The following is a 16,544-nucleotide window of genomic DNA, read 5'->3' on the forward strand; positions in this document are numbered from 1 at the left end:
AGACTGTCTTGTACTGCTGCAAGTATGACTTTCAGCGGTACCAAAAAAAGCATTCTCTGTAGTTGTACATGGACCACGTAGCCTTTTAACAACAGGCCTGATAACCTGTAGTCCTGAAGTGCCGCCGAGCAGGACACCCAACATAAAAAAAATCCTCAAGAGGATAAAGATCTGATCCAGTAATCCACGACAAAGAAGGAAAATGTATTGTTTGTCCTGAATCTGATGTTCAGCCAGTGGATGGACTGTCCTCTCCAGCACCCTTGTGCACACCTTCTCGGGAAGGGCCAAGGGACGTGTTCAAGTTAGAACACGTCCCTTGGCCCTCCTCCTTAAAAAGGAGGACCAGCACCAAAGTATGCCAATCCCAGACCACAGTTTCCACCTTTCACATGATCTTGCAGAGGTTGCAGCCAAGACAGCCACACAACATCCAGCTCGTATCCAGCATAAGCACCAAGCTTATGGATATGGACACCAAGTTCTGATTTTACAATGTAAACCAAATTTTACAATATAAAAGAACACTTTCCTGAAACTATCGTTATTGCTTTCCAAAAGCTGAATTTACTCCCACTTTTTAGAAAGACTCAGCAGCCACACAGAAACATGTATGTTTATTTGGGGGGATGTGGGGGTGGTGGGTTGTTATTTTGGTGCATTATCTAAATGAACTTTTATTTCAGTGGTCAACTGAACATAAAAACTCAATATCTAAAAGCTCCAATCTGCTAAAAATTGCTTAAAAGTTTATTTGCTTTTTTGCAACCTGTATATATTGGCTCTACAGTATTAAACTGTATTAAAAAACGTAATTAAACTTAATCAGCTGGATCGCTGTGGCCCACTTTTACCTCTGACCACCCCCTCTCACTGCCTCACACTGAAGGCAACTCCAGAGTGGATTATACTCCAACCACTCACCAGGAGACCGGTTCCAGAACCCAGTCTGTATCCTGAGGTGTTCCCAATTATATCTAGCTGTATATCAGTCTCACACACTCGTTTGGGTCCTTTGTCCATAATACAAGTAATCTTATATGTCTCAAGAACCAGTTTCAGCAGAATGGGATCAGACAACCAAAGCCCCCACCTTTGAGCACTTCCTGATCCACATTGCACCAGATCCGTATGGCTAACTATTTAGAGTACACTCCTAACGGGTTGCCAGCCTGTTGCAGGCCCAACTTAGTGAGACAGACATACTCATATCTAATTTAGAATCACCAATTAACCCAACTCGACTAACTGGATGTTCTCGGACTGTAGTAGGAACCCAGAGTTAGCCCACACAGACATGAGAAGAGCAGGCAAACTTCAAGCCCCAGCCAGATGGTAGTTTCAAACCCAGCACTGCTAACATTGTTGCTGTGAGGCAGCAATGCTAACAGTGTAGTGTAGTGGTTAACATATTTGCCCGCCAAGTGGAAAATGAGACCAATGTAGGATCTGGATCTCTGGCTGGAAATGAACCAATAACCTCCTGCTTGCCAAACAAATGTATGAAGTCCTGCACTACGCTATGCTGAGTTGACCAGATGCTGATCAATAACGTGTGTCCATGAGTGCCTGCATGTACGTTCACTCATATTCAAAAATAATAAAATTCATATGTCTTATGCAGAATTATTCTCTCAAAATGTTTAAAATCTATTTGTGTAAGCCTGTTGTTTATTTATTTATTCAAAAAGACTAATATTCAAATAAAGCTCCAGTATATACAGTGTCACATGCAATCAGTCTCTTGGTTATCACACCACGCTGTTTTTGAAATTGAATCCACTAATGATAATTAATGATGGCAACAGTCAAGACTAATATAGGACAGGAAGGGTGTTGTTTTCTCATTTTCCCCGTGGAGTTTAACACCTATGCCTGAGTTTAATGGCTTTCACTTTTATCCTGCATGCTGAGAAATCATAGGACACATTATTCCTTCATGTTTTTCCCCTCTCAGTGTTTGAAGATAATTCTTTTTCCAAGCGCTAAATGCTCTTAATATTGCGGGTAAACTTAAAAATACCTGTAGAGAGTAAACTAATTGCACAAAAACAGGTCACATAGATGGTCTCTAGTCAAATCTTGTAAAATTACTGAAGCTCTCTCAAGATAACCATCAGTTTTAAATTTTGGTTGCAAATCTTCACCACACAGCAATCAATTGACAGCAGGAGCAAAAACCTCTTCATTGTGAGTCCCTTTGGTCTAACGGGAGCTCTCCTTGTTTCATGTTTATTAAATAAATTAACAATAAAAATAGAACTTATGAAGACATCTTGCATCTCGGATTAGCCTATTTGCATAATAACTACTTGTTTTGTCAATTCACTAAACTCCTTACAGTCTTTTCATCAGATAAAATGAAGTTAAACTAAAGTGCATTAATAATGTGCAACTAATGAAACAGCCTGTGTGACCTTAAAATGCTCGCATGTTTACTTGATAATCAAATATACTTTCTTTTAATTTTTCTTGTCTTTTTTTTTTGCATTGTTTTCAGGTCACAGGACTCTGTTCGTTGGGGTCCGGATGCCCAGGCAGAGCCATCGTCACCACAAAGGTCATGGTTCCCGCCACCGCAAGAGAGACAGAAGGGCAAGCAGCATTGCAGCACAACAAAGCGGGGAGAATGAGACAACCAGTTCTAGTCATGGTAGCGCATACAGAAACAAACACATCAGAATTTTTCTTAGGCTACCCCATTACTTAAAGTGTTTTACAGTTTAGATGCATTATTTTGATTATTTTGTCTCATATAGTCATTCACCAATCAGATGGAGCCATATAGTGACTTGTTAACAGGACCAGCACCCATAGAGTAGGTAGTGGTTGTTAAACAAAGCCTATCAATATTGTGGGCACTTCACACATGCAGGACTCCAGGCTGAAATTGACAAACCACTAATTAGCTAACACAGAACAGGAACAAATCAGCATGCTGCACATGTGTACAAATGTGTGTTAAAGTATGTATGCATGTGGGCTCAGAAGCCATTAAAAGGCATGTAAGGACAGAGTAAGAAATGTTGTGTTTTGGAAAGTCTTTTGAGAACCTACAGGTCACCTCTCCTTCCTCCCACACATCACCAGACACACCATCCCAGCGGGTCCAGTTCATTCTAGGCAATGAGGAGGACGCTGAACACGTGTCCCATGAGCTGTTCACCGAGCTGGATGAGATCTGTGTCAAGGATGGCAAGGATGCTGAGTGGAAAGAAACAGCCAGGTCAGGATATCTCCTCAGGGAGCTGTTGGTAACAGTGCTTAGCAATAAGGTTTCTGACAGCCTGGCAGCTCTACAGCGGCACTAATATGAAGAGGGAAGTCTACAAGAGGTAGTTACACTTAAAGCTCGCTGAAGGTTAGCTCAAGGTGAAAAGATCAAAAGCCGTGAGTCAAACAAATATGGCTTATTTGTGCTGTTCAAATGCCAAATCTAAGTTTCTCATGCTCACTTTTTTTTTATTTGGTGGTGTGAACCACTGTACAAGAGATTTAAAGCACATCTATGCGTGGGAAAGAAAAACAGCTTTCTATTTAAAGTTGAATACTCCCTCTACACTTAACCTGAAGAAGAAGTGTATTCATCATACTTCAAGGAACTCCTTTAAAAAGACCCGACGTGAGTCAAGCAGTCCCTATTATAGCCACGGCTGGGAAAGCATAGCATCTGTTCTCAAGGGCCTTTGGTTTCAGTTCTTACCTAAAGGTTTTAAGTCTCTGCATCAGCAACTCCTGCTGGACAAACCAGCAACTTGTGTGGTAGCTCACTGTCCTCCGTGTGTGAGAGGTCAACTCTAAATATTTACAAGATATTTTGGAAACAGAAAATCAGTATAATATCATGTAGCAGTGGAGCAGTAACAAGGAAATTGGAAGCAAAAAAAACAACAATGACACAACGTGACAGATTTTCCGTTTTGTGTCTTTTTTGACAAATTAATAACTCAAGAATAAAACTGGAGCTCCAACAACAGAAAGATTAAAGCCCAAACAACACCCATAGAATTAAATCATTAAAAATAAATAAATAAATAAAACATTTATCATATGATTTTTATTTTAACTAATACTTTATTTAAATATTCCTAATGTCTGCAATCATAAAACTAAAAAACAGTTATAAAATAAATTACACTGTACACTGAACCCACATTATCCACACATATAGAGCGACACTATATGTGCTCTAACAGCCCTAAACAGCCCAAATACATTGAAGTTACATATCTGCAACTAGAATGAGACCAAAAAGCCAGAGGAGACTGAACAATGGGCTAACGGTGCCCTTTACAATCAAGCTCTGATTGCAGAGCTACTGCAGGAGTCAGGTTAATGCTTTGTTCAAAAGCACTAATCAGGTGAGGAACATTTTATCTGCTGGGAGACGATGTACAGCAAATGTACCAAGTGGGGACTTTTGTAGAAAACTGACAGTAGATATACTTAGGAATAAATTATACTATTGACCTTCTAAAAAAATGCAAAAATGAAGAAGTGATAGAAATGCTGTTTGTTTTTTTAATGGTAGCTGAAAAGAAGCTTTTGCTAAAGCAAACATTTCTTTACATGTTATTCTTTATCCACAGTAACAGCTTGTTTTGGCTCAGCTGTTGTCATTTAAATGACACTTTGTCAATTTATAAGATTGAAATTATGTTCTTAAGTTTTATAAAAATAATTAAGCCTTTGTATGGTAGCCTTTGTAATCAATATAGCGAATTAAACAGAAGGAAAAAATCATAATAATAATACTTCACATGTGCTCCAACTTGCAAGTTGCTAAATAACATCTCTTTATGCTGCAGATGGCTGAAGTTTGAGGAAGATGTGGAGGACGGTGGAGAAAGGTGGAGCAAGCCTTACGTTGCTACGCTTTCCCTCCACAGTCTATTTGAGCTACGCAGTTGCATTATCAACGGCAGCGTATTGCTTGACATGCATGCTGACTGCATTGAAGAGATCGCAGGTGAGAACACTTGTATGTTAATATGACTCTACCCGAGTGCTCTATATAAGAAGGCAGGTTCAGACTCATTATTAAGGGCGAAACAAAACTTATTATTGGTCTTTATCATGTGCTGTTTTCTCATGTTTGGCATATAATTGTGGTCAGAAGTTTATATACACCCATTATGGGCATGAAGGTCATGGTCATTCTGAACTTAATTATTTCTTTGAATTGTTCTTTTTCCAGGATGGAATCATTTCACTGCATACATCTTTAATGACTTTAAAAAACAAGGATTGCTGTTTGTTTGTTTTGTTTTGTATTTTCTCTAATTTACCGGGTCAAAAGTGTACACACACACACACACACACACACACACACACACACACACACACACACACACACACACACACACACACACACACACACACACACACACACACAGCATTTGTTTCAATGCTCCCTAGTCTGTTGAATCTTGACCAGTTGCTTTTGGTAGCCATTACAGTTTTTTACAGCAGCTAGGACACATTTCCCAATACTTAGGTCACTTTTGCAAAACTCTTCACACAATCCTCCTAACTGACCGTCAGCTTGGCAAAACAGTTCATTTCACATTCAAAATGCACTACAACTACCAAAACACTTTATTCAGGTCTCAAATAAACTCATTCTTCCAGAACACTAGCAAAGGTTGACAGCCGACAAACACACTTTGTCACCCACAAAACAATGACCTAAAAAACACTAACAACATGTAGCATTACACAGTGTTTTCTTGTGTAAAACAAGGACACATCTCTGTTTATAATTTCAATATATGTTACTGGAATGAATCAGACATCATGCAGAATTCGTTAATATTTGTTTATGTATTTTTATTTTTTTGCACTAAGTAATCCCAAAATACAAGAATTCGTATACACACCATCCACTGATACACATTCAATAGTAATGCTATTCTACTCGGTCTTCTCCATTTGGCCACAGGTTCTCATCCACATCACATCTTATGTCATCTAGGGCAATACACCTAGGAAAGAATCTTCTGGCATGCCAGAATTGAAGGAGTTGAAAAATTGAAGGAGTAACACCTGTGTAGATGTTCATCTACAATGAGAATAAGCTGTGGCTGGTTAAACTGCATTTTTAGATTTAAAATATGTTTCAATAAAATATTGCTGTTGGATTTTGCTGTCTTTTCAAGTTTTGCATTGTGTTATTGTTTTGGCCATAAGTTTAACAGTTTTGAAAACAGTATGTAAGCACATGCAAAATGTCCTGTCCGTACAAAGATTTTTGGCAGTTGTTGTGTCTGAGTGAGAAGATAATTCATGAAATTTGAGAGATGTAGTCATTGAATGCATTTTGAGCCAAAACAATGATAACTGGTCCTCAGTTTAGCCCACATAGACTTCTGTTGTGCTCACTGTGTGAGGAGTTTTGCAAACGTGACCTAAGTATTGGGAAATGTGTCCTAGCGTCTGTGAAAAACTGTAATGTTAGCTGCTTTATCCATTCCAAAACCAGTTTTGACATGTGTTTTGGATCAGTGCTTTGTTGGCACACCCAGTTGTCAGTTGTGTTTACCATCTAGCTGTTGGAGGTAGTCCTCCTTTTTCATTAACCCATCTGCTTTGTGTAACATATCAGCTGCAGAGCATGATGCTACTACCACCTTGCTTGACAGCTGGTACAGTGTTCTTATGTTTGAAAACCTCACCTTTATTCCTCCAAACATACCTCTTATCATTTTGGCCCAATAGCTCAATCTTTGTCTCCTCTGACAATAAAACTTTTCTCCAGAAAACCTTTATGTGGAAAGCTAGAAATTCAGTCAAGCTTTAAGGTGTTGATTTTGGAGCAGAAGCTTCTTTCTAGGTTGGCACACTCTCAGCCCACAGAGAGTAAAACTCACTTCACTGTAGTAAGTGACGCTGGTCTTCCGGTAGTTTCTGGTTCATGGCAGGCTTGAACCTCGGTGATTCCTGAGTTATATGTGAACATGAAATTTCCTCTCATCTGAGGGTGACGGTTTGGGTGGTAACAAAAGAGGTGACATGTCAAAATAACTTGTATTTACAATTGTTTGAACCGATGATCTTGGAATCTCTAGTTGTTCAAAAATGGCTCCAAGAGATCTTCCCAACTTTTCCATTGGTCTGCATATTGGCCTGTCTAATAGTCCCATTGTCAGTAATCCATCCATCCATCCGCTACCGCTTATCCTTTTCAGGGTCGCGGGGGGCGCTGGAGCTGATCCCAGCTGTCATAGGGCGAGAGGCGGGGTACGCTCTGGACAGGTCGCCAATTTGTCACAGAGCCAACACACAGGGACAGACAACCATTCGCACTCACATTCATTCACACATTCACACCTAGTGGCAATTTTAGATTATCCAATTCACCTATCCCCACAAGCTGCATGTCTTTGGACGGTGGGAGGAAGCCGGAGTACCCGGAGGGAACCCACGCAAACACGGGGAGAACATGCAAACTCCACACAGAAAGACCCCGGCCTGATGGTGGAATTGAACTCAGGACCTTCTTGCTGTGCGGCAATGGTGCTAACCACCGTGCCACACAAATTCAACCTTATACCATTTATTTGTCTGTTTTTCTCCACCTTGCTCTATAGAGCCAGTTCTTTAGCTCATGTTACTTTTGTTACTATGAATCAGACTGTAGCCTTGTCAGAATGCCTGCTAGTTGTAATCCAAGAAGAACAACATACACGAACGACTATATTCTTTTGGACTCAGAAACACAGTTTGCTTCTCTTATGGTAACTTTGCAGAACAACCAGCCTAGTTCTAGGCAGCACATCAAGCTGCAGTTTGTGTAATAAACCTGAGCCGAAATTGTATTGCTGTCAGCACCTGTACACCTGGATTTTACTTGGAAATTGCAGCTGAAACTGTGATTGCATAAAATCTACTTTGATCCAAACTCATTTGCATGCAAGTAATAAACTTTGCACCTTCATTTATTTATGCATACTCATGACTGGATGAGGTAATTATGCACATCATGCAAACAAACAAACACACACACACACACACACACACACACACACATAAACAAAAATAACAAGAACAAGTGAGTAAGCAAGGCCTGATAAAGTGCAGAAGCGGTAAGAAAGATGGAGAGATGCTGATTATTCTGCAGTTTCATGTGGACAGATATTGACATAACCCTTTAAACTTTCACCTTCTGTTCAACAGTGAAAGATGTCTGACCAGATTGGCTTGTATTTGTTTTAAAAGCAGCGGTTACATAAAATTAACATGTGTTCCATAAATCAAGGAGGGTATAATGTTGAGACATTATGATTTGATGTGGAACACCAACGCTCTGATCATACTAAACTCTGGGTTTATGAGTTTGACCTGCGTTGCAGACATGGTACTGGACCACCAGGAGGCATCCAATGAGCTGGATGACAGCGTAAGAGTGAGGGTTCGTGAGGCGCTGCTCAAGAGACACCACCACCAAAACGAGAAGAAGAAGAATTTGATTCCCATTGTACGCTCCATCACAGAGGGAGCACGCAAACAGTCAGAACCTCATCTGATTGGTGAGTTTGATGGTGGATGTCACACACAAGCGCATCCTGACTTGTGCTCTCTACATCAAAGTAGAAGTCATGTCTTGATATAGGGCTGAAATTGGCTTTTTTTTTGGGGGGGGGGGTACTTTGGCTGTGTGCTGAGGGGCCTTGATTGGGTTTTTAATTGTAATATTAATTAAGATTGTCAGTTCAAAATATAGTCAGGGTAAAAATACATAAAAATACATGAAAAGTAAGTATTGATTTGATTTGATTAAAGTAAGTCAGACTGCATAACAAACATATATTTCTTTCAGGGCGATATATTTTTTTATTCATCGTTGTTAGTTTGGACTTGGCACAACAACTATCATATTTACTGACTCTGAATCATTTGTCTCCTTCCATCACACATGCACATAAACACCCTGCAGGGTCAGCCACGTCTCCCCAGCCTATTCAATCCAACGAAGCAGCTAAGAACGGTGCTGGACAGGACAGCACTCAGGTGGACCTGAGTAAGGTAAACAAGCAGGCTGTAGAGCAAATGTTGCATTTCTTTAGATGAATGCTATTAAAAAAAAACCCAGAATACTTGTAAATATGATTATGCTAAACAACAACAACAGATCTTATTTTGTGTGTGTGTGTGGGGGGGGGGGGGGGGGGGGGGGGCTCTCAGCTCTGAGAATGCACTGGAGACCTGAACTGGGATGCTGTAAATATAATGAGAAACAATTGTGTCACATAGTGCCCCCTACAGTGGAACAACACACAGCAGTAGCTAGGGTTGCCAACCGTCCCTTAAAATACGGAATCGTCCCGTATTTCGAAACAAAAGTACACGTCCCGTATTGAGCTAATAAGGGACGCACTTTGTCCCGTAATACAGTGAGAATCAAAAGTAGTCTATAACTTTTAATGGAATTAACGCTTTGTTTGAAAACATAATTCCCAGCCCCTCTCCTGCTTTGTGACCAATGAGCTGACAGCACACTTATGACAATTCGAGTATGACAATTCAGATTACCGCTCATCTCATTGGTCGAGGAAAGGTCGCTTGCGGAGAAAATACCGGAAGACAACAGATGACCACAACAAGAAGCATGGCCAACAGGGGAACAAACGCCGACTCTGCGGTGCAAGTCTCGGATGACAGTACACCTAAAGCTGGGCAGACACTGTGCGATTTTTTCAGTCACGTTATTCAGCTCCTGCTCAAACTGCACGATTGACTCGCAGGGGTTAGAAGTTCGTATGTCACGATGTACTCTCACACTATACCGCCCGATGCTCTGATGCGACCTGAGTGCTCACACTGTGCCTCCATAACATGAAGGTTATAACAGAAAATCTGTCGCTCGCTCTCTCTGTCTTTCACTCACACAGACACACCACCACCATCAACTTTGCTAAATTGCTAATGAAAAACATTGATCAGGCAGCTGTGATTGAGCAGCAGTGTAAATCCAACTATTTTCACGGTTGTTGTGGTCGTGATAATTTTGTGATGCCACATCGAAAAGGCTCGGATGAGCTTTCCAAAGTTCTACAAGTTGTGCCTCCATCGCTTGTGTCCAGATCACATGCTGCACAGCCGTGCTGCGCCGTCTTTTTCACCAACGTTTACGTTTGCGCGTGAGCAGTGTGAGCGCCTGTGGTGACACCCTCACGAGCGATTGATGATCGGGAGCTGGTCGTGAGGTGTTAATCACTTCTCGTTACCCCACGTATACTACACGACGCACGATGAAGGCCAAAATCGGTCCGATCACTCAAAAATCGGCTCAAAATGGGCCTAAAACCGCACAGTGTGAGCCCAGCATTAGAGCAGCAATGTTTGTTCCCCTCAGAGAAAGGGAAGAATGGGAAAAGGAAAACACCTGGCTGGAAAAAGTTAATATGGGCATGTGCAGTGAATATCAGCGCTATGTGGCCAGAAGTGTGATAATATAATTTATTTTGTGTAATAAACAACTGCAAGGATAGATGATTACAACAAATTGATGACTAATACATAAAAGTAATACATAGATGAATAATGATGATGAGTTATGATGCGTAATCATGGGAACAAGCGGGTTTACAAACAGGAGCAGCTGATTAGCATTAGAAAAGCTGAAATAATACCTCAACTGAAGCCAATTGTACTAAATGCACTAAATGTGCACTGTTACAAGAATATTTTTCTTTCTATTGTTTTCTATTATTTTAAGTTAAGCAGGACAGAGTGCTTTTAAAGAAAGATTTACTTATATTCTCAAAAGTTAAGCATGACAGGCTTCTGTTTAAGAAAGAGACCTGTTTTACTGTGTTAATGTTGTCATTTTGAGCTAAAAATAAATGGCTAAATGATCATTTGTTTCACATGTGTTCATATCACAAAGAATAGAATATGCATCTACTTAAATCAACTTCAAGTCAAATGGTTAAAAAAATAATTTCACACACAAAAAAAGAGCTAGAAAATTCACCACACTGGGAAGGGTGAAGACAACTGGGTCGCCCGGCCCTGGCCACGAGGTGTCCCTTATTTATTTTTCAGGGAGTTGGCAACCCTAGCAGTAGCCCATCAATAAAGGTACTTTTAGAGCCTCCCAAAGGGTTGCCATAGCAGATGCCCTTTCTTACTCAACACTCCCATTTATCCAGGCTTGTAACCCCCTGAGGTTGGGTTTTTGTGTTTCCTCTTAGTATCAAACAAGAGGTTTTTCCACATGTAAGGCAAATGTGATAACCACAACAACACAGAGCCACTAACAGCAGTCCACCAACGAAAGACTAAAAAGCAGTGCCATAAAGCCACAGACAAAGGTTTCCAATGAGCACTGGACCTGCTCGGTTCTCTACAGTTAAGTTAGTTATTACAGTAAATCAATAAACAACACGCTAAAGAGAAGAAAATTAAGGACATTAATTCTGGGCAGACAAGTTACAATAGCATAGAAAAGAAAACTGGAGACAAATGAAGAATAGATATACAAAAATTCACAAACAACGTTTTTAAATACCGTAACAAAAATCCCAATCGACTTACATCATAACATCAACATTGAGATCAAATCCTGTACTGATATTTGCATCTGTCCTGTCTGAACAGGTGGATCTGCACTTCATGAAAAAGATCCCAGAGGGTGCAGAGGCTTCCAATGTGCTGGTGGGAGAGCTGGACTTCCTGGAGAGGCCTATTGTAGCCTTTGTGCGCCTTTCCCCTGCTGTGCTGCTCACTGGACTTACAGAGGTGCCCATACCGACCAGGTAGACAGCTGCAGCTCCCTGCTTTAATCATAAAATCAAATTCAATATTCCAGAAACTCTTTATAAACTGAAATTCATCTGCTGACGAATATTAGGTTCCTCTTCATACTTCTTGGCCCTGATGGGAAGGCTCAGCAATACCATGAAATCGGTCGCTCCATGGCAACCATCATGACAGATGAGGTAAGCACTCTGTCAATCAAAATAAATCTGAGCATCTCTCTTGCAGGTATAAAGAGGCTGAGTTTTCTATTTCTTTTGCTTTTTTCTGTACCAGATTTTTCATGATGTAGCATATAAGGCAAAGGACAGAAGTGACCTTCTAGCGGGAATAGATGAGTTTCTAGACCAAGTAACTGTCCTGCCACCAGGAGAGTGGGACCCCTCAATCCGTATTGAACCCCCCAAAAAGGTCCCATCTCAGGTACATAGCTGCAGTCAATTAAAGATATTTGTACAACGAAAATTTATAACTGTTGGTTCAGTGTATCATAATTTTGCATTCCTTGATATCTGCAGGAGAAAAGGAAGATGCCTGGAGTCCCTAATGGCACCGTCTGTCAGGAAGAGGAAGAGCTGCATGCTGAACACCACGGGCCAGAACTGCAGAGAACTGGAAGGTTTGCCCAGACTTCTTGCTTCTGTAATGGTGACTGTAGAAGGCATATTCAGACAGCAGGGTGTTTTCCCCCAGAAATGTAACCCTTAAAACAGCTTGCAGTTAGGTGCCTTAATGGATGTGTTGCAGCCTGGGCCTGAGTTTAGCACTCTTCACTGTGTTCCCATTTGCTCCGGTCACGAAATCTAAATTTGGATTTGTGAGGAACAGACAAGTGACAATTACCAGTGCGAATGTGACAGCCTGAAGGAAACTGAAGACGAAAACATTTTTACTTTATTCTTTAAAGAAAAGGTTGTCTTTGAAATCTTCTTTCTCAACAAGATTCTTTTTATCTTTTCTATTTACATCCCACACACCACAATTTTTAGTGAGGTACCAAAAAAAGTTCCATTTTATTTAAATAAAGGTTAGTACAATCACATCTTGTCCATTTTGTCTACAACAATCATTTACAGGCAACTTCATTTTAACCCATTTTTTTCTTCTGATCATCATGTTATCAATTGTCCAAATTAATCTTAAAGTAATAACTTGAATTTAGAAAATAGTAGCAACTATCATGCCAAGAGTTAAATTAGATGACTATAATGTCCATTTGTGTGTTAGCTGTGTAGCTTGAGCCAGGAGCTGTTTATCTCAGTTTAGCATAAAAGACTGAACCTTTGAGAGGTAGATGAATTAAATTTTGTTGTTCTCATCCAGCAGCAAATGTGCACATTTTCCACAGTGCAATCTGAATTCTACACAGCATAAAAAGTCACTTGAATGCTGAACACGTGACGATCACAGGCTCCCTCCTTAGAACTGCGGACTGTTTGGAGGAGGTCATGACAGAGAGTGTTGCGCTACAAGTCTAAACTGCTGCTAAACTACTGATAAACTTGCCCTGCTGAGCCACTCAAGGCCTTTATGGTGGCTCCAGATCTTTTGCAGGTGTCTTTCCTCAGCACTTTTCCTATTTACATTAACACAATAACTTGAAATTATTGTGATTTTATTGTGAGGCTGTTTCAAATGTTTGATACAGCACCGATTAAAGTTGAAGAGTGCCAAGATGCTGCTATGGCTCATAGGTTGTAGGTCAATTAGGTGACTTATTACAGCAAGGAGCTGTGATCTGTCACACACCACAATCCCAGTGAACCTTTCTACAACACCACAGAGCCACTAGAAGCAGCCATTAGACTTGAGGACTATAAAGCAGTGCCACAAAGGCGTTACACTTGCTAGTTTCACTATAGTTAAGCTAGTTATTTCAGTAATTCAATAAGTACCATGCTGCTTCCTTACTCACTAGGGCCTGGTACAGCAGGTAGTTACACGTTTGATTTGGCTGATTTTTTCCCCTTGTTTTTTTTTTTTCCATTTTTTTTACACTGAATGTCGTTCCTGACCCAACCCCAGATCAAACAGGGGACATGTTGCTCGTTAGGCAAATGTTAGTACCAGTTTCCCCCCTTTCTTTAAGTGTCCCAAGTCCATGTACTGTACTATTCTTTGCCTTGACGTGTTTTTGCAAATACAAAAAAACAACAACAAAAAAATAGAACTGTTTCTGAAAATATTCCATGCTCATCATGTTCATGCAGTGAGGATATGTCAGGTTAAACTGTCTTTGTTTACTGAACTAGTCCTCTTCTTTCCATATGTGCTGCGATCAGGTTATTTGGTGGTCTGATCCTGGACATCAAGAGGAAAGCTCCATTCTATTGGAGTGATTTTAAGGATGGTGTCAGCCTCCAGTGTGTGGCCTCCTTCCTCTTCCTCTACTGTGCCTGCATGTCTCCTGTCATCACCTTCGGGGGACTGCTGGGGGAGGCGACAGAAGGACGTATTGTAAGAGCTTAAACACACTCAAGGACACATTCACAGTACTATATTGTAGTTATATACTGCCGTGTCTTTAGGCCATTACTACCACAGCATCAAGACTGAATGTTACTGAAGATTGTGTAGCAAAGGTTACAGGCTCTCTGCATTTGCAACATATGTTGTAGAGCGCCATTGAGTCCTTATTTGGTGCGTCTATGACTGGAGTAGCCTACTCGCTGTTTGCTGGTCAGCCTCTCACCATCCTGGGCAGCACAGGTCCTGTTCTTGTGTTTGAGAAAATCCTCTTCAAATTCTGCAAGTATGTACAGGACTCACAACAGCTTCCTTGTGACATCATTATCGCCAAAATGACATTTGTCCCTGTTCCCCGCTGTGCTCTAACTTTAGTCTCTTTTCTCATTTCCTCTCCTCTCCTCTTTCAGGGACTACGACCTTTCTTATCTGTCGCTGCGGACTTGCATAGGCTTATGGACAGCCCTGCTGTGTTTACTGTTGGTTGCCACAGATGCTAGTTCCCTGGTGTGCTACATCACTCGTTTCACAGAGGAGGCCTTTGCTGCCCTCATCTGCCTCATCTTCATCTATGAGGCTTTGGAAAAACTGTTTCACCTGGGAGAACTCTACCCTTACAACGCATACAGTGATTTGGACAAGCTCACCCTGGCATAGTCAGTAACTCAATTTCCTCGAGAGTTTACCAGAATGTTTACGCTGTAGCTTTTTCACTGCTCGTTCTTTTTTTGCTGATCACTTTCCTGCTTTCCTCATCTTATGCTTGACTTGTTCTGACTACTGAAGAAAAAAAACACATTTTTGTGAGCTGATGTATAGTTCAATTCATTGTGTGTGTTATGCGTCTTTGTCTGTAGCTGTAAGTGTGCAGAACCTGATAATCCAAGTAATGAAACCGTGGAAATTTGGACTGAGAGAAACATCACAGCCTCTGCTGTACCCTGGACCAACCTGACTGTCAAGGTAACGTAACTATGTGGGAACACACATCTAATGAAGTCTAATGTTGATATAACTTTCATAATAGCACTTGCCACATTTGTTCCAGCTTGTTTACTTTCCCAACTTGTTAACATTCAACTAACCCCCTCACCTTCCAATGTGCAGCCGACCTCACTTAAGGATCTTTGCAAACACTGACAAGGAGACTTCAATTAAACTCTCGCTGCTGTGTGTTTAGCTAAGCACACCAAAGGCCTTTTTTTTTTCTGTTTTATGTCTTTTTTATGCTCTGTAGACTCTTCCAGTCCGCCACATAATTCTGATAAAACAGTTTTATGTGATGCATGAATGAATGTGATGCATTTATTGTAATAGGATCTCTGTTCATCTCTGTAGGAGTGTATCAGTCTGCACGGCCACTTTGTTGGGACAGCATGCGGTCACCATGGCCCCTACACCCCAGATGTCCTTTTCTGGTCTGCTATCTTGTTCTTTTCAACGTTCTTCATGTCTGCCTTTCTCAAACAATTCAAGACTAGCCGTTATTTCCCCACTAAGGTAACTAACCACATCATGAGTAATAGATTAGTAGGCACTGGCAATAGCATTAAAACTTATTGCATTGTGTTAATGATCATTAATCTCGTAGCCTTGTTGTCTCTTCTGCTCAGGTGCGGTCTATGATCAGTGATTTTGCAGTGTTTCTTACCATTGTTTTTATGGTCCTGATTGACTTTGCCATTGGAGTACCCTCCCAAAAGCTGAATGTGCCAAGCAAATTCCAGGTATAGAGGAACTGTATAACTTGCACTTCATGATATAAAACCATTGAGGATGATTAGCTGCATTATTGCATTATATTTCTGGTAATTACCTCTTCAGCCTACCAGAGATGATCGTGGTTGGTTCATCAATCCAATAGGGCGAAATCCATGGTGGACAGCTTTGGTTGCATCGATTCCTGCTCTTCTCTGTACGATCCTCATCTTCATGGACCAACAAATAACTGCCGTTATAGTCAACCGCAAAGAGCACAAACTACTGGTAAGACAACATTTTTTTAATCATATTCAAATAAGTCCTGAAGCTTTTCTGATTTTCGGACTTCTGCGATACAGAAAGGCTGTGGGTACCATCTGGACCTGCTGATGGTGGGAGTGATGCTGGCCGTATGCTCCATCATGGGCTTGCCCTGGTTCGTGGCAGCCACTGTCTTGTCGATCTCTCATGTCAATAGTCTGAAGCTGGAATCAGAGAGCTCAGCTCCAGGGGAGCAGCCTCGCTTCCTGGGGATCAGAGAACAGAGACTTACTGGCCTGGTCATCTTCCTGCTCATGGGCTTATCTGTATTCATGACTAGAGCCCTCAAGGTTAGT

The 16,544-nt window shown here is 41.0% G+C and overlaps 1 protein-coding gene across 1 annotated transcript in view; it reads left to right on the forward strand.

The window, feature by feature from the left end:
• The window catches only part of slc4a8 (solute carrier family 4 member 8), a 35,412-nt gene that overhangs the window by 12,537 nt on the left and 6,331 nt on the right, over positions 1-16,544 (forward strand). The window contains exons 3-19 of the mRNA XM_080892025.1: positions 2,501-2,653; positions 3,091-3,226; positions 4,809-4,969; positions 8,352-8,528; positions 8,936-9,024; positions 11,602-11,759; positions 11,855-11,942; positions 12,037-12,183; positions 12,279-12,379; positions 14,043-14,217; positions 14,379-14,512; positions 14,637-14,882; positions 15,084-15,189; positions 15,565-15,726; positions 15,840-15,953; positions 16,051-16,212; positions 16,287-16,538. Coding sequence (XP_080748151.1) covers positions 2,501-2,653; positions 3,091-3,226; positions 4,809-4,969; positions 8,352-8,528; positions 8,936-9,024; positions 11,602-11,759; positions 11,855-11,942; positions 12,037-12,183; positions 12,279-12,379; positions 14,043-14,217; positions 14,379-14,512; positions 14,637-14,882; positions 15,084-15,189; positions 15,565-15,726; positions 15,840-15,953; positions 16,051-16,212; positions 16,287-16,538 — 2,561 coding nt within the window. The remainder of the gene's footprint in view (positions 1-2,500; positions 2,654-3,090; positions 3,227-4,808; positions 4,970-8,351; positions 8,529-8,935; positions 9,025-11,601; positions 11,760-11,854; positions 11,943-12,036; positions 12,184-12,278; positions 12,380-14,042; positions 14,218-14,378; positions 14,513-14,636; positions 14,883-15,083; positions 15,190-15,564; positions 15,727-15,839; positions 15,954-16,050; positions 16,213-16,286; positions 16,539-16,544) is intronic.

This window comes from Rhamphochromis sp. 'chilingali', assembly GCF_963969265.1.
Source record: "Rhamphochromis sp. 'chilingali' genome assembly, chromosome: 9".
NCBI classification, from domain to species: Eukaryota; Metazoa; Chordata; class Actinopteri; order Cichliformes; family Cichlidae; genus Rhamphochromis; species Rhamphochromis sp. 'chilingali'.